The sequence below is a fragment of the Nyctibius grandis genome, chromosome 2 (assembly GCF_013368605.1).
Source record: "Nyctibius grandis isolate bNycGra1 chromosome 2, bNycGra1.pri, whole genome shotgun sequence".
NCBI classification, from domain to species: domain Eukaryota; kingdom Metazoa; phylum Chordata; class Aves; order Nyctibiiformes; family Nyctibiidae; genus Nyctibius; species Nyctibius grandis.
Window position 1 is genome coordinate 36,991,293 of NC_090659.1, and position 22,905 is coordinate 37,014,197.

General features: G+C 40.7%; 1 protein-coding gene across 5 annotated transcripts in view; it reads left to right on the plus strand.

The window, feature by feature from the left end:
- SH3KBP1 (SH3 domain containing kinase binding protein 1) overlaps positions 1-20,380 on the plus strand; it is a 244,603-nt gene extending 224,223 nt beyond the window's left edge. For 4 of the 5 annotated variants that reach the window (XM_068425084.1, XM_068425086.1, XM_068425087.1 and 1 more), the window contains 5 exons: positions 10,246-10,346; positions 11,691-11,816; positions 14,044-14,315; positions 15,744-15,807; positions 17,772-20,380. In XM_068425084.1, coding sequence (XP_068281185.1) covers positions 10,246-10,346; positions 11,691-11,816; positions 14,044-14,315; positions 15,744-15,807; positions 17,772-17,813 — 605 coding nt within the window. In that variant the 3' untranslated portion in view covers positions 17,814-20,380. Of the gene's footprint in view, positions 1-1,009; positions 1,102-10,245; positions 10,347-11,690; positions 11,817-14,043; positions 14,316-15,743; positions 15,808-17,771 lie in introns of all 5 variants that reach the window. The other variant, XM_068425085.1, reaches the window with a different exon arrangement.
- Positions 20,381-22,905: the final 2,525 nt, after the last annotated feature.

Below are 22,905 nucleotides of genomic sequence, written 5' to 3' on the forward strand. Positions count from 1 at the left end.
TCGGGGACTGAAAATGAATACTGCAGCACTCTCCTGGCTTTTTTTGCACTGGCGATGTTAGGCTGGGTAATGGCTGTCGCTTTCTCAGTCCTATAGCCAGTCTAAAGCTCTTGTTCTTTCATTCAGAGCAGAGAGATGTACAAAAGCACTGGAGAGACAGTTTTGGTTATAAAACCAAACCGTCCTAAAGCTGGATGGAGAGCAGTTTTCCACTCTGTGAAACCTTTTTAAGGATTTCTAAGTTGGATCCTTTTCTTTATCATGATGAGTCCAAAACCTTTACGATGAGGTAGGAGATGGTACAGGGTCCTTTCATGTGCCCTTTCCCAAAAAAAACCCAAGTGATCAGCAACAAAAAAATCTGTAATTCCATCAACAATTGAGGAGCAATATGCAAAGGGCAATTGGGGAATCCATGTTCAAAACTTGTATTCTGTCTAGGTCCACTATTGTAGATCAGTGTGTTAAACATTGCTTGTTTTGGAAACAGTATCTTTCTATTTGTTTTCTAAGTAATATTTCACCAGTGGAACAATGTTGTCTAACCAGAAAACCCTCACCTTTAAAAATGCCTTTAAAAACATTCTCACCCAACTTTACCAATCAGGAAGGTCACAAATGCTTGAGCAAGGCTGAGGTGATGTGTAATACTGTGCATAACATTCTGTCAGTTGCATATACAAAAAGTTATTTTTATGTAGATGTTAGCACATGGCTTGATTTCACTAGCATGTTCTGCAGAGTTGTGACTTGACATTTAAATTTCTTGGTGATAATACAGCACTGATTACAATTTTGCAATCTGTACTGACAAGAGCAAGTCCTGTTCAGCAACATCGCTGCTGATTGTAGATATAATGGCAACTATTACTACTGTTGTTCATGCCTTTGCTTCTTTCCACAATCCTTACAAAAACTATTGGCAAACTGGCCTTCAGAATATATTATTTAAGAGGAACCGTTCCCTATTCCTCCTCACTTCTTTTGTTTTCTTTTTCCCTGTTTTCAGTGATGCCTTTACTTTCCTTTCCACACATCTTTCATCCAACTTTTCCTATTTACATCTCTTTGCCATGGGTAACTCTTCTTCATTTCATGAGGGTAAGGCTTTTTTTTTTTCCATTTCTTTTCTGTCCTGTCTTTGCTTTAGTTGACAATGCATAGCAAACAAATAAAAAGAAGTATTTTGTAGAACACTTAATGTATACATGGCTATTACAGATATTTTTTTGATTAAAAGTTGACATAGAGTGTACTGTGACAGAAAATCTTGCACCATAGCACTGAAACAAGAAATCATTATAGTTTATTGTACCATAAGAAATTTTAGTGACATGACATGTACAGTTTGCATGCGCTGTTTGTAAATGCTGTGGTTTCATTAACCTATTCTTACAGACAGACGGTGTCATCGCAAAGTTTAATGCATATATTTTGCTGTGATGTCCTTACAGGTTACAAAATGAAAATATTTAGCAACATGCTAGGATGGTTCTCTAGTCTGAAAGAGGAAAAAAAGGACGACAAAACAAAACATAGAAATTTGAAGAGCGCTCACTGGCTCTTGGTGGAAAGTGCATGGTCATGTCACTCAAGACTTTGTCTCCAGTATTGCTGTGGTTAAATCATGGTAGTTACATCTGCTGTAAAGTCTCATGTACCAACAACTGTTTTGGATTGACAGTGGTTTTTTGAGCTTAGTTTAAAATGCTTCTAAAACAACATAAGCTACACTGAAAGTAAGCCTTGTTCTACCAACAAAAGAGTAGTCCTTATGTAGAATTACATTGGTTGCAATGGCTTAAATTCATGCCTTATTGCATAACTTGACTTTTTTTTAGGTTTCATGTTTCTTTTTAATTTCACAAAGAATTGTTATATATGAGGGCCAGTACAATGACAGAAGCATCTAGCACATATAACAGCTTACTGGATCCAAAGTGAATGCTCCCAGAAAATTACTGAATCATTCTAATTAATTGTTGGCATTGAGTTATTTCTGCAAGTCAGGATTAATCCTAAGTCTATTAGCTAAATATATACACACACACTTTGGAATCCTGCAGTCCTGAAACAAGTCTTGTCTATCCAAAATAGGCTTGCTTTGAAAAAATCTAACACTTAAAATCATATGGATTTAAGCTAAGTGATATAAAAAATAAGCCACAAAGAAATAAAAATAATATATCTACTGTGGAAATGCTCAGTTAATCCACATGAGAAGCCGTTTCTGTGCTTTGCAAAAAGACTGAGCTGCACAGGCGCTTCCCACACAGAGCCAAGCAGACACATCTTTCCAATATTTTTCCTGGCTCTTTACACATTTTGCATAGTATTTATGAAAGCAGTTAATAATCTTCATCAGTGCTATCGTAAGGCACATATGCCTTAATTGATTCCTGCTGAAACATGTAGTGTTGGTATGAATTTTCTTAAGAGATTCCCTGAAAGCTGGTTAATGTGAGTCCGTTTTTCAGCATTTCTTCAGACTTTAATCTTCAGAGCATTTGCTGGTGGATCATGGAGTACTGGCCAAACCCACATTATTAGCTGTACTCTTTTTCTGTCCCTCCCACCAAGGCTGGTGCTAACTTGCCTAGAAGGGTAGTTAAAAATACCCTACTTGAAAATATCTAATAAACAAACAAATAAAAAAAAATCTTGAACATATCGTGTTTCCTTGAGCTGTGTTTGCAGTTGTTCTAGAGCTGTAACGTGCTCATATTTGTTAGGAGAGGTGATTGCTGTGCCTCTGACTGGAAGAAAAAGTGATCTAATAAGCTTTGGCCCACACTAGGGAAAAAGATTGAGAATATTTCCAGTAAAAGGTGGTAGAATGGAGCAGGTTTGTCTTTAAATCACAGGCTGTTATACTGTGAAACATTATAATTATTTTGCCTGAAGACACGGAGTAAAAGTTGGAAAAAAAGGAAATACTGGTAAATATAAGGGTTGGAAGACAAAATGTGACTCATATAATGAAGACTGAAATCTGTCTAAACCAGTTATTTCTTTCTATGTTGCTGTTCATGCTCATTTTAATAAAGTGAAGCAAAGGAGCAGAATTACCCAACTGGGTTAAGTTGTAATATTTATGTCAGTGAATGAAAATCATCCATAAACATAATTGTGAATTGTAAATATTGTAATCATGGATATGTTAATGGTCCATTACGTAAATTAATTAGGTCTCTTGCCCTGGGGGTTCCCGAAAAAGGCAGTAAACCAGAAATTTAAATCATTCTCCAAGTGTGTCAAGTTGAGGTGCCTGAAAACAGCATATCCATTTCTTCTAGCTCAGTTTTCTTGACCTTTCAGTTCTTTCTTGGCATCTTCTGAATCGTTAAAAATAAAATCCTTATGAGGGCACTGGCAAGTAGTTAGCCGAGCTCATTATGGCAGCTTTTGACATTCAGCTAGTGAAGTGATAAAAGTCAGGGTTGAAATGGGAGAAGATAATCATATACTTTAGGAAAGGTGGCTGTCCAGCGACTGTCCTGGGAAGCCAGGTGAGCTGAGCTGTTTCCCTCCAAAGCAAAGAACCATGCAGGCAGGCCTCCCTGGCACATCGCTGTTACACTCCTGAGCACGGTAACCCTGCAGCCAGGGAGCCCTCCTGCTAAAAGTGCGTTACCTGAATCTTCAAAAAAAGAGTCTGCAGTTCATTATGGGTGAGATTCTGCTGCCCTGACCCTGGCTAGGAGCATGGCTGTATTCCTTGAAGGGTACGATGCTGTTCGGCATGGAGAGAGTAGCAGAATCTGGGCACCTGAAATAGTTAAAATAATTGTAATCTTCTAAACATTCCCAGTAATATTCAGATTATTGTTTGAGTTGTTTTTTTAGTTAGTGCTATATATTGAATGGACATTAATGCAGAAGATTTCATCTGCAGTATCTCCATCTCATTTGATAGGTTTCAGGATTATTGTATTTAAAGACAGCATATATACCATTTCACAAGCCTATTGTCAATCTTTTGAATGTATTGAAGATGATTATGAAATGAAATCTACCTCTGTGGCTTTTGTGGCATTATCTTCTTCAAATTAATTGAACGCCACCTTTGCCTCATTTCTTCCAGCCCTGCTGTATTTCTGTTCTGTGAAACCTTGCCGTTAGCATTCTGAATGTGTTGATTCTGCTATTATCCATCACTTTCCATTTTCATTTTCTCAAGGTGAAATCTCTCTGCTAATTCAAAAAGCTTTCTGTCATCATTATGTATAAAAGACTTTGCCCAAAGATTAAAAAACCTAAACGTAAGATAAAGTTGAGCCTAGCCACATGTTATGCCAGAATAGTAAACGCAGTGGGGGGAAAAGGGGTAAGGAAGGAAGCATAACCATTTAACTTTTTCTTTCTGTGGTTTTTTTTTTTGCGGGGGAGGAGGGATTGAAGGTTATTTTCAAGGAAGGTACAAGTCTAATGAGCTGAGAACTTTTTCTTTAAATTATTGTTTTACTGGATCTGGGCATGTTTTTAAAAACACCATGATAGAAGGGCCAAAGCTCAATTAGAGCTCGATTTGGCTGCTACAGTCAAAGACAACAAAAAAAGCTTTTACAAATACATCAACAGCAAAAGGAGGGTCAAGGAGAGCCTCCACCACTTGCTGAATGAGGAGGGTAGTGTAGTGTCAGGGGATGAGGAAAAGGCAGAGGTGCTCAATGCCTTCTTTGCCTCGGTCTTTAATGTCAAGACCGGTTGTCCTCAGGAGACTCGGCCCCCAGAGCCTGAAGTTAGGGACGGGGGGGCTGTGTGAACCTCCCGTAATCCAGGAGGAGACGGTTAGTGACCTGCTGTGCCAATTGGACACCCACAAGGCTATGGGCCCGGATGGGATTCTCCCTAGAGTAATGAAGGAACTGGCAAATGAACTTGCCAAACCACTCTCGATTATCTACCGGCAGTCCTGGTTAACTGGAGAAGTTCCAGCTGACTGGAAATTAGCAAACGTAACGCCCATCTACAAGAAGGGTCGGAAGGACGATCCAGGGAACTATAGGCCTGTCAGCCTGACCTCGGTGCCAGGCAAGGTGATGGAACAGATCATCCTGAGTGGCATTACACGGCACATGCAGGACAATCGGGGCATCGGGGCCAGCCAACATGGATTCATGAAAGGCAGGTCCTGCTCGACCAACCTGGTCTCCTTCTATGACAAAGTGACCCACTTAGTAGATGAGGGCAGGGCTGTGGATGTAGTCTATCTAGATTTCAGTAAGGCATTCGACACTGTCTCCCACAGCATCCTCCTGGACAAACTGGCTGCCCGGGGCTTGGATGGGTGGACTCTTCAATGGGTTAAAAACTGGCTGGATGGCCGAGCCCAGAGAGTGGTGGTGAATGGGGCAAAGTCCAGCTGGCGGCCGGTCGCTAGCGGTGTCCCCCAGGGCTCAGTTCTGGGGCCGGTGCTGTTCAATATCTTTATAGATGATCTAGACGTAGGGATTGAGTGCACCCTCAGTAAATTTGCAGATGACACCAAGCTGGGTGGGAGTGTCGATCTGCTGGAGGGTAGGAAGGCCCTACAGAGGGATTTGGACAGGTTAGATAGATGGGCCGAGACCAACGGCATGAGGTTCAACAAGAACAAGTGCCGGGTCTTACACTTCGGCCACAACAACCCCATGCAGCTCTACAGGCTGGGGGAAGAGTGGTTAGAAAGCGTCCCGGTGGAAAGAGACCTGGGGGTGCTGATCAACAGCTGGCTAAACATGAGCCAGCAGTGTGCCCCGGTGGCCAAGAAGGCCAATGGCATCCTGGCCTCTATTAGGAATAGTGTAGCCAGCTGGTCTAGGGAAGTGATCATCCCTCTGTACTCGGCACTGGTGAGGCCGCATCTTGAGTACTGTGTTCAGTTCTGGGCCCCGCACTTCAAGAAAGATGTTGAGGTGTTGGAGCAAGTCCAGAGGAGGGCGACCAAGCTGGTGAAGGGTCTGGAGGATCTGACCTACGAGGAACGGCTGAGGGAGCTGGGGTTGTTTAGCCTGGAGAAGAGGAGGCTCCGAGGTGACCTTATTGCAGTCTACACCTACCTGAAGGGAGGTTGTAGTGAAGTGGGCAACTAGCGATAGGACAAGAGGGCACAGCCTCAAGCTTCGCCAGGGGAGGTTCAGGTTGGACATCAGGAAGAATTTCTTTACAGAAAGGGTTATTAGACATTGGAATGGGCTGCCCAGGGAGGTGGTGGAGTCACCATCTCTGGATGTGTTTAAGAAAAGACTGGACATGGCACTTAGTGCCATGGTCTAGTTGACAGGGTGGTGTAGGGGCAGTGGTTGGACTCGATGATCCCTGAGGTCTCTTCCAACCTGGTTGATTCTGTGATTCTGTGATATGATCATGCTTTAAATTAACCGTGTTTCCAAATGAACATAGCAATGGGGAAAAATACCCTGTTCTTACCTGGCTTGTAAGGGTAGTGGGGAATAATTCTTGCGCAGCTAACATTTTTCATATTCATTAAATATGTCTACTCAGTAAGCCAGACATTTTATTGTGTGTACTACACTAGTATATTAGAAATACTCTGGTGTCTTTCTTCCCATCTCATGAATTACCAGCTTGAACAGTGAGACAGTAATAAGGATGAATGCATCTGTTTATTTGTAGAACAAGTATCGATTATTTTTTAATTAGGGAGTGGCACTGTTAATTGATGGGTGCCCTCGGTGTTATATGTGTTCAGTAGAACCTTCCTCACTGTTTGTTATTGCTAAACATAGAGAAAGCTGGACCAGTGCAGAGTTCGGGTCTGTTGGGTGCTGATGCTGCCTTACTGACAATTAACATGGCTGTGAATACAGTAAACCAGACTTTATTTTTAATGTCATCCCATTTGATCCAGCTCAGGAAGGTTTTACATTTTGTTTAGTATGTAAATTTAAACTCCCAATTTCTGATAGCTGCAGAAACACAAATGAAAATCAAATCTCTGCATTTAATGACCTTGGTGAGTATAACATAGTCACACCCCTATAACCTTGCTTTCCATCAGCAAAAAATAATCAAATAACCAGTATGAGTGAATTCATTACTGAATCTACAGTAAGGCAGAGGTCTCTTGTGTGATTCTGTTCCTCATTTTACTAGTTACCGGTTTACTAGATGGGAATTGTCCTGAATGGCATTGGAACGGGCTACCCAGGCAGGTGATGGAGTCACCATCCCTAGAGATGTTTAAGAAAAGATTGGATGTGGCACTTAGTGACATGGTCTAGTTGACACAGTGGTGTTAGGTCAAATGTTGGACTCGATGATCCCAAAGGTCTCTTCCAACCTAGTTGATTCTGTGATTCTGTGAATACCTCATAGGTGATGATCGTGGAAGGTAGTGATAACCTGAGATGCAGAGCAAATTTGGGAGCAAGAACCACATCTAAATAAGGAGAACAGACAGGGTGGGGATAAAGGGCATGTGGAAGTACTGGAAATGGATTTACTATTTTAGCATTGTACCAAGCGTTTTCTCTTACACTTAAATAGAATTTCATTTATAGTATCAGCTGAATGGTTGTGATTTCACTAGTTTGGCAGCAGATTCTACCTGTGGAGCCTTTCCAACCGCCGTGCTGCTCTTTTGTTTTTAAATTCAGTGCAGGTATAGGCTGCTTTAGTTTATTTTTCTAGCTATCCAAAATTCATTCAGAAGTGGAAAAAATGGAGGATTCCCAGTATTTCTTGATAATAGAAGCTTTGCACAGAAATATTCATCTTTCATGGTATTCATAAAATGCATGGAGCAGATTTTATCTGCAAGTGCTCATGGGTCTGAAGGACACAAATTCATTAACTCTCTGTGTATTGATACATTTTACAATTTAAATGTTAATATTTGGCTATTCTGATCAAACATAGAACTCTAGGTAATTCTTAGTTTCTATAAGCCAAAGAAACACATTCAATTAATGCCTTCACTATTTTTTCTGTTGATTTTTTTCCATATTAGTGTGAATATTTATCTTCTGTAAGAACAGAGGAAGGGACAGTGGTGCTTACCATAGAAGCAGCAACACAGAGAGAGGGAAGTCATGTACTGGAGCATTCCTAGACTGCAAGATAACTTCAGCCAGTTTGCTGCCCCCCAAAGCAGTAGTCTGCTCTTCCTCTCAGTTTTAGCAGCTTGTGTCAGTCCTCTGGTACTGATACTGATCCTTCCTTCAGCATGGGTATTTGTGTGGCTGGGCACATGCTGTTGGAAAATGAGCTGGATTAAAACTAGCTCAGGAAAAAAAATAGTAAAAACAGTTAGGTGGGAAAGAGTGTCTGGGACAAAGGGAAGAGTTGCTTCAGCCTCCATTTGTACTCATGTGTGTGAGCTTAACATGTTTATAGATGAGTGTATATTTTTGTATTCTTGCTGTGCAACTTCACAGAGTAACACAGTGGTGAAAATGAAGGCAATGGATCAAAATACATCACTGATTTGCTGTGTGATCTTAACTCGTTTAGCTATCTCATGTATCAGCTTCAAACTGGGTATTACTGGTTTGCTCTCTTATTTTTAATCTCTTCCATTTGCATTCCATTTACATTACATCTCTTCCATTTGCATTTTTTTTCCCTAGACAATAATTTTCCACTTCCATTTCTTCTCTCCCAAAACTCTGAAGTTCTGTAGGACTCCAGACAGGTTTTGTGCAGTCTGCTAATGTTAGCTCGTTTTCACTTTAAAAGCACTGTAACCTCACCTGATATGTTGGGTACAGTTGAGGCTTCGGATTGCCAAATTCCCATTGACAGACTTCGTGACCTACCTTTGGACGTAGGTTGCGACAGTCAATAAAAAAGCAATGAGAGAAATACCTGGTAGAGGACAGTGTGGTCACTGGTTATATATAGGAAGAGTTGCTCCAAAAATAGAGTAGTATTTGGAGGTGAATAACCTTAGACTATTTCAGGGCTATTGAAAGAGGTCTCTTTTTTTCTTCTTTTTTTATCTCCCAGAGGTGGAAGAATATTGCTGAATAAAGAATGTCTGATCCCATTTACTTCCTAGCTGCCAAATCATGAGTACTTGGAATCAGTTTAAGTGTCCTTCAGTGCATATAGTTTATTGCACAGGCCCATTAATTCATTTGGTTTTGCATTGTGTAATTTTGTACGATGGTTGTAATACAGCAACAAAGCTGGACCTTCAGAGATTCATTGTTCTGTAACAGTTCTGAAAATTAAGTGCCCAGTATATATAACTATTAACTTAAAAGCTATTTCTTCCTATATGTGTGCAATGAAAAATAGTCTCTGAATAATGAATCAGTCCCATATTTGATTCATGTCTGAAAGTAATTTTACAGAATTTTGATTTATCTTGTCTAAAGTACCTCTTGTATGTTTTCTGACTTATTTCTGCTTAACATATGCAGTAGGGGCATTTTGAAATGGAGGTGAGTGAAACTGATACAGCCCATAAAAATAGATGAATGGTGTTAAGCCATTTGATTCAGGCATGTAATCACGAGCTGCGGTATTCCTTCAGCCTTCACGTCGTTCTTTCACGTAAACGTGCTACCACGTGGCTGGATTCAGTAAACACTTCCCCAGTGCATTTCACTAACTGTGAAGACGGTCAATACTGCATTCGAGCAGACCTGTTTTTCCTGGGCTCTGTACAGCTTCAGGAGCCTGTTGGAGTTTTTGCTTACCATAACCTCTGGACTACTGGAGGGACATTCTCCTCTCACCTATAGCTACTGGAAACTATGCTGCCTCCAGCTGCACATGTCCAGGAGCCTGCAGATCGCTTCCAGCTCCATCATTCTCATTCTGTGCTCCCCTAAGCAATTGCTGCAGATGCAGCGCTGACAGCACAGTTCTTGAGACAACACGTGCACTGTCTTATGTCTCCAATTATTCAGGAAAAAATAATTACTAACCCCTTTAATAGCAAGATGGAAATTTTGAAACTATTTATTCCATGCCATAGGACCCATGTTGTCATTTAGCTTTCACTGTGCTGAAAACAAAGCCAAAGGCTCCTCTATACATTCCCCCTCTGCTTTATTGTGTTAGAGACGGAAAGGTCATTGTGCTTGGCAAGGGTGGCTGGATTACAGCTGCCTTTGACATCCAGGTTTTTTTAGTGCCATCATGGTGGCTAAACGTGTGCAGAACACTGTGACACAATGGGGAAAATGAGATTTGATTTCTTTGAAATTAGAAAAAAAATGTGATTCTTTCCCTTCGAGGACAATTACTGGAAAACCAAATCAATTCTATTTTATTTTTAAAACTTGGAAGGTTTTGACTCTGTAGTACCAATTGCTGAGAAGCTTAATCATCCAACTACAACCAGACCAAAAGCTACTGGCAGGCGACCACCCTCCCAGTCTCTCACGTCTGTAAGTTAATTTTCCTTTTCTTTTAAAACTATTTTTTTCTGATTTTTTTAGCCCTGTATTATTTGTGTTCCCTGGTGTTTTTACTATGTTTACACAGCCGTTCCTTCACACCTACAGTGAGGCAGAGAGATGCAGCTCAGGAAAATTAGTGTCAAAGGCTGCCAGTGTTTTGAATACTGATGTTTAAAACATTCCCTCCCTTGTAAGATTTGTACCCCTTTATTTGGGTGCTGCCAAGTATTCCTTCCCAGTCATGACTGAAGCCAGAAAAATGCTTTATAAAAATCTTTGGAATAAATTAGTTTGTGCTAAGAATTAAGGATCTTGAAAGTGTTTCCCAAAAGAAGCATTTCCCTTAGTTTCTGTAGGACATTTACCAGATTTTGAGGACAAACAGACCGTTTCAGCCTTCCATCACGTGTTTCTTCTCATTAAGCTCACAATTGTAAATACAAGGGTGATTTAAATTTCACTCTCTAATATGTATCTTTAGCCAAGTTGGTCTCATAAACCATACTTTGAAAGCCACTGCTTAGTTTTTCAGTGTCTTTTTCTTTGGGGCTTGGGGTTTGTTCATTTCCTTGCTTTTTTTGCATTCTGGAATGTCAGAATGAGAGCAACTGCTGGTGGTTACCCGTGCCCATGTTGCCGAAGAAAAACAAAGTCGAGGGAAACAAAAAGGATTCCTGTGAAACTAATAGAACACAAAAAAAAGAGAAAGCTTTCAAAATTGACGATACCCATAAATATAGAAACATAAAAGACAAGTAAAAAGGTTTTTCTTCCCCTGTCAAATCTATGGGGAAAGGAACAAGGGGTGGAAAGAACCTTCCCTGTTTGCAGCTTTACAAAGAGGCCGTGCACAAGGCAGCCCTGCAGTGCCAGCAGTGTGCACAGGCAGCAGCACAGGTCCTCTGAAGAGCAGCAAAGTGAGCCCTGTACTGAGCAAAGCCACGGCAGAGGTGCCCAGGTGGCAGAGCTGGCATCCCCACAGCGCGGTGCTCAGCGTCCTAGCCATGTGAGGTGCGGCTCTTCTTGCGGACAGGAGGGTGCTTTTGTCTTATGATATAATGCAATGCAAAGATGTAAATTAGTGTTGAATTAAACTCTTAAGTATATCTTATTTCATGAATGCTTTGAAAGCATTCTAGCCTTGCAAATAAGATGTAAAAAAAGGGGGATGGGAGGAGGGAGAGTCCTGATTTTAAGTATTGTTACTTTGAAAATTATAACTAAAAAAAAAAAAGTCATTGCATAAATGCTTTTCTTCTTCCTTTGTTAAATTCTTGTACAATGAAAATACCTGCTTTTTTTTCCTGTCTTGTGGTATGTTTGTCTACATAGTCATCCCTTTCAAGCCCCGATTTCTTTGATTCACCAAGTCCCGAAGATGAGAAGGAGGAACATGTTTCCATTGCTCACAAAACGATTGAAGTGTCAAGGAAATCAAGAACTGTTACAATATCACAAGTAAGTTAATTGGAATACCTTTGCTTAACCTTATCACGTGCATCTTCATTTTTTAAAACAGTATTCAAATATTTAAAATTTAATTCAACAGTCATCTGGTAACTAGCCCTTTAAAGAAGCTTGAAATGGTAAAGGTTACTAAAGATTGTTCTGTGTTTGAAATGCAAGTCTAAAGTGAATTGCACCATTGAAATGTCTCCATAACCATACTGTGAAAAAAATCCTTCTTGTGTAAATATGTTTTACAGAATCAGAGAAGCTAGAGAAATAAATTTTAGAAACAAAGGCCCTTTTTGTGCAGCTGTAAACTGAGTTTATGTTAGAACAGTCTGTAAGCAGAGAAAATACAACTCTGTGACCCACTCTAATAGTGTGTGAATTTAAATTTGCAAGTATAATTACTTTTTATACTGGTATAACTGTATTCATTTTATAGGCTTGTGCCGTTCTTACTGTATATTGGTAGAAAACTATAGGATAATCGAATATTACGGAAGGGGTGTGTGGATCAGGCTTTAGAGGTTGGAGCTACTTTTTAGTACATAAGGATACCTTTAATAATACAAATATTACATTCTAATAGTATAACAGAAGTATTTGAAAGATAAAGTCATGCACTTCTGTGGTCAAGTTGTAAGGATAATGTTTTGCTATATAGCTCCCTCTTCTGGGAGCACTTGCATTAAGGAATATTCTTGGGCCAACATGCGTAAATTACATGCCGGTATGCCAAGGATGTAGATGTTGTTCCTGTTAAACAAGATGACTGCTACCAGAAAGTAGCTGCTTGAGGCTTTAATGTTGATAGGCAGTTAAGCTCTGGAGTACGGTGTTCAGTGTGGATGACTCCAGTTGTGCCTTGCTCACTTGCTCTAGGTTTGAACTCAGCCTGATGTCTCTTTTCAGTTCAAGGGAAACTTGCAACACTGTTTTTTCTGCAGAACACCTTTTTTATGCAGTGCTTGCCCAGGACAGGTTCTGTGCTCAATCACGCTTGTGTCGTGGGGAAGACTGTTTTTTGAAGAACAACTCCGTAGATCCTGCTTTTCCCTCCCCATCACACATCCTCCTAATTTTCATCCAACTGCTAACTTTTCTCTCACTTTGTCCAGTTAATGCCACCGCCCCTGTCCCTAAGTTCTCACTTATAATGTCTTTTTCCTTTTCCATACCATTTTTTCTCAATATCTTACCCTTGCAAAGGTAGAGCTGGAGGGTTGCCTAGTACTTTTTCTTACTCTTGGCCAAATCAGATTTTCAGATGCTCCTGGTAGCTGTCATATAATGCACACATTAGCATTGACAAATAACAATATGATGAATAATTAAGACTCACCTTACTTGCTGTTGTGGTAACTCTACTTGTACACTGTTCTGTGTATGCAGTGATGTAGCTGGTCATGTATGGTAGGTGGACTTCAGATTTTCTATACCTTGTCTAATAAGTAGAGCACTGGATTTCAATTCAAGAAGCATGTGATCCTACTGAGCTAGCCACATAGTTCCAGGATAACTAGGTTAATACTGCATTTTTTCTGTTAAGTTCCTGGAGGAATAAAGAGCCATTGGTGGTTACGGGGATTCACAGAAGCTTCAGTTAACAGAGGACAGTACAGTACATTTATTTCTTATTAATATATTATCATTTTTAAGCCATAGGATTTTTTTTTTATATTGTACCAACAAGCAAACTTAAGGAATATTTTGCTATTTTTATAATGCTAAGGGCAACATGTAACACATTTTTAAGTTTTTAAAAGACATTGGATGTTGAAGATTCCTTCAGTGGTTGGTTGATGGTCATAAATTTAATCTGCAAAAATATACAACTTGTATTCTTGGCCATGCAGTTTTGTGTTCTGCAGGAGACATCTGTGGGTGTAGGTATATTCTCACAAACTTCTGTGAGAAACACTGAGCATCTTTCCCTGGTTCATTTCACTGCTAGGTCTGAGATCTTGGAAATGCTTGTTGTTGACTGGTTGTAGCAGCTATGGAAAGTCTTACTGTAGCTGTCTGAACTTCTGCATCCCAACTAGACCCCCTCTGATGTATATGTACAAAGATAATGACTAATTGTTATAGTTATCATGCTTTGGCCAGAACTGTCCATGTTTGACTATGGACTTTCAACATTACTAAAGAGCAGCAAAATACTTAATATTTGTTAGAGGTCTGATTTTCATAAAGCTTTCTCCAGACATTAAATGTTATTCTTTTTGTGCAGGTGTCTGATAATAAAACTTCCTTGCCTCCAAAACCAGGAGGTTTGGCTAGTGGCAGTAATGTACAACCATCACTATCCCCTTCACCGTCACCTGGATTTCACTCAATTGCTATGGGAACAACAGGCCACAGGTCAAATTCCCCATCCCTGTTTGGTACTGAAGGAAAGCCAAAGACTGAGCACTTGAGCCAAGGTCAGACTGCCCTGGAGGAGCTGAGAACACAAATTAAGGAGCTAAGAACCATCATTGAAACCATGAAAGACCAGCAAAAGTAAGTACGACAAATCACAACTGTAGATGGGATGCATTCATTCATGCATGGTGGTGGCAATTTCTTCTTGAGCTTGCCATCATGTATGTTGCTCTGCACAGTTTGCCTTTGTGTTTGTGATTTTCATCTACTTTCCTGACAAAACACGTTCAGGGGTGAGAAGCTCAGGAAAAAAGACTGGCACTATCCATCTGTAACAGCTTTTTTTTTCCTGTGTTATGACATAAGCAGATGTTTATGGGGTGTTGAAAAAGTTAAGTTACCAAGCTATAAGCAGTGAATAAGGTTCTTATGTTGTTTAATTTGCCAATAACTATTCGGGAACTCATGTGCATTGATCTTAATAAGGGGTGCCTTTGTTCTAGTTGTAGTACAAATCGCTACAAGTTCCTAAAATTATTAAATCAATTTGCTGTTTGACTCTTAGCACATTTTCCCAGGAAGCTTGTATTACAAAAGAAGTGATTGAATTGTGATTAGGACATTTGAAGACCTTTGTGTTTATAACCCTGAATCTTACTATTTTAGTGTTGAGCATCTCTCTTTTCTTTAAGCTGCTCATTTCTTAGGGGAAACTGGGGCTGGTGTGTAGCTTTTGCTGTTCCTGAGAATATTTAATATTTTGGAAGCTAAACCTTCACTTACCTTGTCAGTTGTGCATAGCCCAAGCAGGAAAAAGCAAAGGGAGAGCAGTGTGCAGAGACTGTGGCAGAACAGAGGTGTGGGGAGAGTTTGGGAGAAGATGCAGGAGGGCATTGTTCAAGCTGGATCTAGCCAGCGAGCCCCATAGCTTCACCTCTTAGGCTGACTCCTGCTCCTCTGGTCTCCCTGGCCCCTCTTGCAAGGGCTGCTTCCACCTACTGGTTTTTATCTTAAGGTGATATCACTCAGTGGGAATACGAGAAGGTGTCTGCTCCTTATAGCTGTGTTCCCCTTCCTTACAAAGGAGGATGACAGCAAATCCATATTTGGGATCACTAAGTTTTATAAATGAAGTTGAAGGTTACATTGTATTGCTGGCATAAACAGCTCTTAAGTGGCTTAAGCATGTGATAGCATGGGCACGATTTGTGTTACCAGTTCCTACAACGCCCCAACAGCCAATCCAGCTACATTTTGTATGGCAGAAAAGGCAACTGGGTGCTGATACAGCATTGATACAGCTAATCCAGAGCAAAGCCTGTGCATGCAGGGCTGTTAGGAGGAAATGTGTTATTCGGTAGCCCTATGGGGTGTGGGGAGTGCTGTCCTTTTATAACGTCTTACTCCTCTGTAGTGTAGCATATAGTATACAAGAGTATACTGACTTTAATTAGTTGTTCAGAGGAAAAAAGGTAACTAGTGAAGCAGGGAAAATATGTCTCCAAAAGGTGATCTTTTATATTTTACTAGTTTTTTTTACTAGCTTTTTTTGCATTCTTTTAACAGAAAAGAGATTAAACAGTTGCTGTCTGAGTTGGATGAAGAAAAGAAGATCCGTCTACGATTGCAGGTACTTAAATTATTTACAATGTTATGGAAGTATTGGCAGGTTTGATTTAGACTCAGGTATGGGACATAAAACTCTGAGATATTTAGATTCCAGTGAATCAAAAGCTACTAGTATTTCTGAATATACCTGTTCTCTTCATAGTGTGCCATTTTGTGTCATATATATTGCAATACTGGGTTCTTACTGAAAAGCCTGATAATTATCCAAAAATTTATCAGCACAAGTAGGCAAATTAAAAAAAAAAAAAGCACAGTATACAATTCAAACAATGATAGTTTTTAGTCTCAGTGTTAATGGTTTGATTTTGTCACAAGTGAAATCATGTCTTTTTTAAATGGTTTGCTGTCTCCCAAAACTTTATATTTTGTAGTAAGCTTGTCTTAGTGTTGATATGCTTGGAATATTATTTCATATAGCAAGATTTTTATATCTGCTTTACAGACTGTCCTCGGGTTGTCTTTACTAAAGCATCCTAAACAACATAAAAGAAGGTGCCCTGATTAAGACCCCAGTTAGTGCTACCATAGTTTGTATCATGCCTTAGCTCTAGATGTTGTCATGCTGGCTTAGTCATTTGCCAGGTGGCACGCTGCCCTACCTGGGTGAGAGTGGTGGAGCTGGCCCTTTGCTAGGATCATTGGCTGGGCTGCTTCAACAGGGAATGTCGTTGAAGCTGCTTCTCTGGATTTTGGAGAGTGATGTATTTGATAAGTGGTTTAGTATTGATTATATTTTATATTTTATATTTTTATGGTATAGCTCAACTGTACTTTTTCTTTGTACTGGGATAGAAAATCGAATTGTAATTTCACTGGGCTGTTCCTGCTCAGGAAAGTGCTTGGCAACATGGCAAAGGGTGGCAGAACTGGAGGCTGTCAATGTCTGTTCTCCAGGGCTGCCTAAAGGACTTGATGCGTGCAACCACATAGGAGTATGGCTTCTAGTAATACACGATTCATGTTCAGCTAAAATAGAAATTTATTCAGATAAAATCAATGAACATTTTTAATAGTAGTTATTGATCTAGTGTAACAGGCCAGGCTATTCAGAGGTCTGGATTCTACCTCCAAGGATGGCTTTACATCCTTATAGAGACTTGCATTGATGGTTTTAAAATTATGATCTTACAGCTGAATGCTTTTACTCCAGTTCAAATGTTGTTCATACTGGTAAATGTTCAGATATTAGCCAAGGTGGCATAATTAGCTTTACATGAAGATGAGAGTTCAAAAAACAAAAGTTGTATTAGTTTAAGAGTGCTCTGATAGTCATAAAGTAGCACAGCTCTCAGTCTTTGTATTGAAGAAGACTGCCTTGATGATACAGCACAGTTGAGCACTGAGAGTGTGTTTCAGTAAATCTAATACCCCTGCCTCAGGGTTTCCAGTGTCTGTCAGAGGGGCCAAGTATACAAGTAGGGATGATGATGGTTTCAGCCACCTCCTTTTACTGCACAGCTGTTCATCAGTCAGAGCCCTTAAAGTTCCTGGATGTAGTCTTGATCGGTGTAGAAGGCAACCACCATCCCTACAGCAAGAAACATCCCTATAGGAGAGAGACAGTAGGTTTTGCGCCTCAGCTACCAGTGCTCATTGTCAGCAGTTCAGTTTACTTGTGCCAGTTGTAAGTGCAGCAGCTGGTGCATGGACACAGTGCTCATTCTGCAAGTAATTCCTGGGAGAGAGCTGCGTGGCTTGTGAAAGTTGTAATTTAAAGAGTTTGAGAGGTCTTGTGGTACATTCAATGACTATACCTGTCAAGCTCTGAGGGAGGAAGCCATGAGTGGTCATCTTACACAGCTGAGAAGGTGACCTCAATTTGTGAAATCTGTGGAAATAAGAGTAGTATAAAACCCATACTGGACACCTGTAGACAAGATGGAACATGTGCTTTTCAAGTGGAACCAACTGTGCCTCAGGTTTTAAAGCATCTAATTTCATCACAAATATTTTTTTTCTTTTCAGATGGAAGTTAATGACATAAAGAAAGCTCTTCAATCAAAGTGAATACTTGATAGGTGGAATGTTGCATTATACTTCATGACTGAGACTCAAATTTATGCCCCAGCCAAAATAACTTTGTGCCAAATGATTTAAGAATTGCCTCAGCATCCCTTTATTTGAAGGATTAGCACAGCAGTTTTGGATAGCACAACAAAAATACCAACAGCGAGGACAAAATTTCCACCTGAAGCTGTGCTGTGCGGCACTAGTTGTGACTGAAATTGATCTTCTTGTGCTAAAGGCTCTCTACTTCAAGATCCTAGGTGAAATGAAAACTCAGGCAGTTTAGTCCATAGTGGTACTATTTTGATGATATTTTTCCATTAAAAAAAGTGTATTTCAGATTATCTGTTTACAAGCTTTATGATTTTGACTTTTGGTTTTTAATTGTCTTCTGTCACAGATTTTAAAATCTTTGTACTGCATATAGCCAGGAATGAATGTTAATGTTGGGACTGGAGGGTTTATTTTTGTTTTGAGATAGAGCAGCCTACTTTTTGTTACGGTTTTAAGTTCTGATAAATATGCAATTTTATGTCCCCAAATCCCCTACAATTTAAACTTACATTGTGTACAGTAATGTATTTACAAGAAGGAAACAAACCAACAGAAATCTGGTCTTTGCAATGATTTGTGCCTTTCTTTGCCACACACTGACTGGAGCTGGTTGCAAGCCAGGTCTCCCTAATGTAGCTACCACGACGACTCCCGTCCCCGGTGCCCGGCGGAGGTCAGCTTCTCAGTGTACAGCTGCTCAGTCAGTAGAGCCAGGTTTGTGCAAAGTGGCAGGACAAAAAGGGCGCAGCTGAGAGCAGCTTTGTCTTGAGTAGCTGTGGCTTTTTAGCTTTCCTGGTTTTGATAGGCCTCTCCCTCAACTTGAATGTTCATCTCTGCTTGATTTTCATTAGACGATTTAAACACCCGCCTCTGTCCCCAATTTTGCACAGAGTGAACAGAATATGCATTATTAAAGCAAAAATAAATAAAAGTAATCTATAAAACATTAATAAAAAGTTGTATTATTTCATGCACAAGGTTCTCTATCATGTGACATTGTTTCATTTGCTGTTTTTATGTGGTGTTATTTGCTACATTATGTTGTATGCTTATGGACTGATACACTTTATAGTCCTGTTTTGGCAGCAGGACTTTCTTTTCATCATTTTATTGAACCTGATGCTTATTTCATTTCTTCCAGTTTCTCTATTTGCTTTCATCCTTTCAAAATAAGGTCTCTTGTTTTTCTGTTTGTGGGTTTGTGTGTTCTTTACTAGCAGCGGAGTATCTTGTACCTTGTCAGCAACCACTGTTAAAGCATTTTAATAATGGATATTTTTGCACAGCGTGAAGTGAGTGGATGAGTGATATTGGTGATGCTGCAGAGTGACAAAAAAACCCACACAAAGGATCTATTTGTCATCAAATGCTAGAGCTGGCCCCAGCCAGCATATCCTGTATCACAGCTAACCACTCTGCCTGCTAGGAGCTAGATGAGACGTAGTGTTCAGTTGGCTGGTCACATTCACACACAGTTGGCAGAGTTCCCATCATGTTTTTGATATGCATAGATATATAAAATACACACTCTACCATATTCCAGTCTTGCTTTATGGGTCTCAAGTGGCAATAGAGAACCTCAGTGTTGGGGTGATTTCCTCTGCCATAGCATGGGTTTCTCTCATAACAGTGGTGTCTGAGATTGATAGATCAGGTAGGGAAACTTGAGGGTTTTTTTAAAAGTCCCAATACATTGCTCTATGTACTCAAACAGAAGCACTAATAAAATATTTTATCACTGAAATGCTCTTATTTAACATTTCTAAATAACTGCATTAAAATATTTTTATACAAAGGATGATAGTCCCATCATAGCTTTCCAGCAATAAAGATTTCTAGATTACTCCCATATTTTTTGTGAAGTTAGTAGCAGAGTTAGGAGAACAGGAGGAAATGAGTGATAAGGAATAAGAATTCTGTTTGGGTTTGTAGTCATACATTTGCAACATGCATCCAGAAATGAACAGCTCTGGCTTCCTAATTGCATCCTTGGAAAGAGATAAACTATTGCATCTGTGGTAAATAAAGTATTGATTCCTGAGTTGTACCTCAGAAATATGAGAGACATCTCAGAAACATTCCATTTTTTGCAAATGAAAGTCTGAATTTGGCACTGAGTTTCCTTATATCAGATTACATTATTTTTTTTCCCTCCCATTGAGATGATAACTTGTCATTTTATAAATCCAAGTTAGAAGTCCAACAAATCATGCTTTGTAAAAGAAGGTTAAATAAGTTTTTGTGAAAATGCTTTGTTTTGAAAGTTTGTTATTCTGGGAGAAGAGAGTTTGTAGAAATACAAGCTCTTCTTGCTGCATTTCATTATAATAATAGAAAGTAATCCACATAGCACATGGATTTTCCCTTTTTAAAGAGTTCAGTTATGCATTAAACCTGTGGATATAAACTGCTGCTTTTAAAAATGTTCAAGTTTATATTTAAAGAAAAACAGAAAATGCTGATGAGCTACAAAGTGATTTTGACATGAAAATGATTAAATATTGTTGTTTGAAGAGTTGTGTAAAATGACTTTTCATTAATATACACACACTTCTGTTTACGTGTAGAAGTCAGGTGTGAAATATCAGGCTTGTGCCTTTGGATGATAATATTAAAATTCTTAATTTGGAAAATTTTTAGATTGTTAAGAAAACAGTTTTATGTTCTTTTAGTGTTCTTTTTTCAACTCTAAAAGGAGCAAGTATTTCTCAAAGTGGGATCATAGCACTTAGCACGTTAAAGAGTCCTACATGGAAATAAGAAGATAAATATTTAAAGTGCTTGTTAAGTTCTATTACTTTAATTTCATCTTCTGTGTTTTTCTTATTAACAATCCATTCGTAAATGAGCAAAAGTGTTAGATGATTCTGTTGTTATGCTAACAGGTCAAAGGATTGAACACAACTATATGCAGTAAATTTTTGTTTCTAGGTGTACGTTAGCCCAGTAAATGTTGTGTATGAAATGTCCATAGGAGTGCCGTACTCTGTGACAGCCAGGACTGAAACTTGCTCCTGGGAAGGCAAGGTGAGAGAGTGCTGGAAAAAGGCACCCTTGGAAATTCATGTTCTGCTGAAGTTACAGAATCGTTTCACTCATCTTCTCGTGGAGTTGACTCACGTGTGAGCAGGCCCTGCTCTCCCCCTGCTCACCCTCCGCACCAGGCTGCCTGCTACAGGGGGCAGCTGGCTGGGGGCCGCGGCGTTACCAGCTCCCCTGCGCAGCACCCTGTGTGTGGTGTCAGTGCAGGCACTAAAGTATGTTTGCTGCTGCAGGGCCGGCGGGGTGTGAAAATGTCTGGTGTCCCTGTGAATTCCTTGGCCGTGCCACGTTGCGGGCATAACCCATAACGGTGCTGACAGCTCTCACACTTCTAACCTTGGTTTGGGGCTTTTGTGCTCCTGCAGGCCTGCCTCAGGAGCAGAGGAAGGCTGTGGTCAGAGGTGCTGCAGTTGGTGGGGTCCCACAGATACCCAAGTGCCAGAAGCCAAAGAGAGAGGACAGCTGGGGTGGGGGTGATGCTCAGTGCTCCCGCATGCAGGAAAAGCCGGTCAGCAATCCCTGCTGCAGGGCAAGGCAGGGAAGAGGTGTGAGGTCTCTGGTGTCTGCTGCTCCTCTGGAGAAAGGACCCTGGGGCTGGACATGGGACAGAGGCGCATTGATGAGGGAAGTGTGAAAGCTGGTGAGAAAGAAGACACCTTTCACAGGGGCGGGCTGTGGTTCAAAAGGCAGACGGGAATAGTGCTTAAAAGTAGAAACAACCAACCACTCTGTATCTTATGCACTAAGGAGGATTTTCAACTGTGTGGGGTGGCAGTGCGGCAGCCATAGGCTTTGGTGAGGAAAGGGTCCTTCAGGCACTGACTTCTGTTCAGGGCAATCCTTACCCTAGAAAGAGCCAGAGGGGGTGGAGGGTGAACTCCCTACGCTAAACATTGGGTACTTGTGTCCATGGTTATTAATACCCTTCAGCCAGAAATTAGGTTTCACTTGGCACTTTTGGCCTCAGCTGACTCTTGAGCTGGCCTAGGAATTAGCAGCTGGTTGCATACACCCCAGCCCATTCACCCACTGCTTCCTGCAGCTGCTTCCCTCCTCTTGCCACAGCCCCTCCACTCCTGCTGTTCCCTGCTGTCCTGGTTTTTCAGGGATAAAATTTATAGAATCAAGGTTCTGTTACATTTTGTTTCAGTTTGTGGCCAGCTGTGGTATGGTGATCAAAGCCATTAGCAGTGAAAGCCAGGGCAGCTGACCCAGGCTGGCCCACAGGTGTATTCTATAGCATTTACATCAGGTTCCCTATAAAAGGAAGGGCTTGGGAGGGAGAGGTGAGTTCTTTGCTCTGTTCTCTTCTCCTTCTTTCTTACTGGTTGTGATCCCTGGAGGAACTTGCTACCACTCTATGGGTTGAGTATAACTTTGTGTCTTTTGTGTTAGTATTAATACTGGTTTTCTCATTTTATTAAATCTGTTTAAATTCCAGCCTGAGTCTCCCTCTTTCGCAGTTCCCTTTCTCAGCTGGGGAGGGGTCTTGGGTGATAGAACAACTGGTTATTCTTTAGCCCTGGGTGCAGGCTAAATGGAGACACCTGACCTTGGAAAATAACCAACTTAGGTCATCAGCCCTGAAAGTGAGGGGATACCAGTGCTTCCCAGCCTGGAACAGAGCAGCTGGGGAAGCAAAAGACACTTTTTAGATGCCCTCAGGAAGCGGTGGTGCTGTGTGTGCTGGCTGCGGTGCCCACCAGCCTGGTGCTGGGCAGGCCAGAGCTCTGGGCTGCCCTCCCTTCCACTTTCCACTCAGGTAATGAAGGTTGTTGGACCCACTCAACATGCTGTTTGGTGTTGGCTCTTTTAATTGATATGATTTCCAGTCCTGTGCAGGTACAAACTTTTCCAGGTAGCTAGTGTAAACCTCTGGCAGCCTCAGGAACGGAGGCTTGAGAGACTTTCTGTGTGCTGCCACAGTTAGGCTCTTCTTGAACCAGCGACGCAGCTGAGCTTCCCATTTCAGTGCTCGCAGTTCCACTGTTAGTGT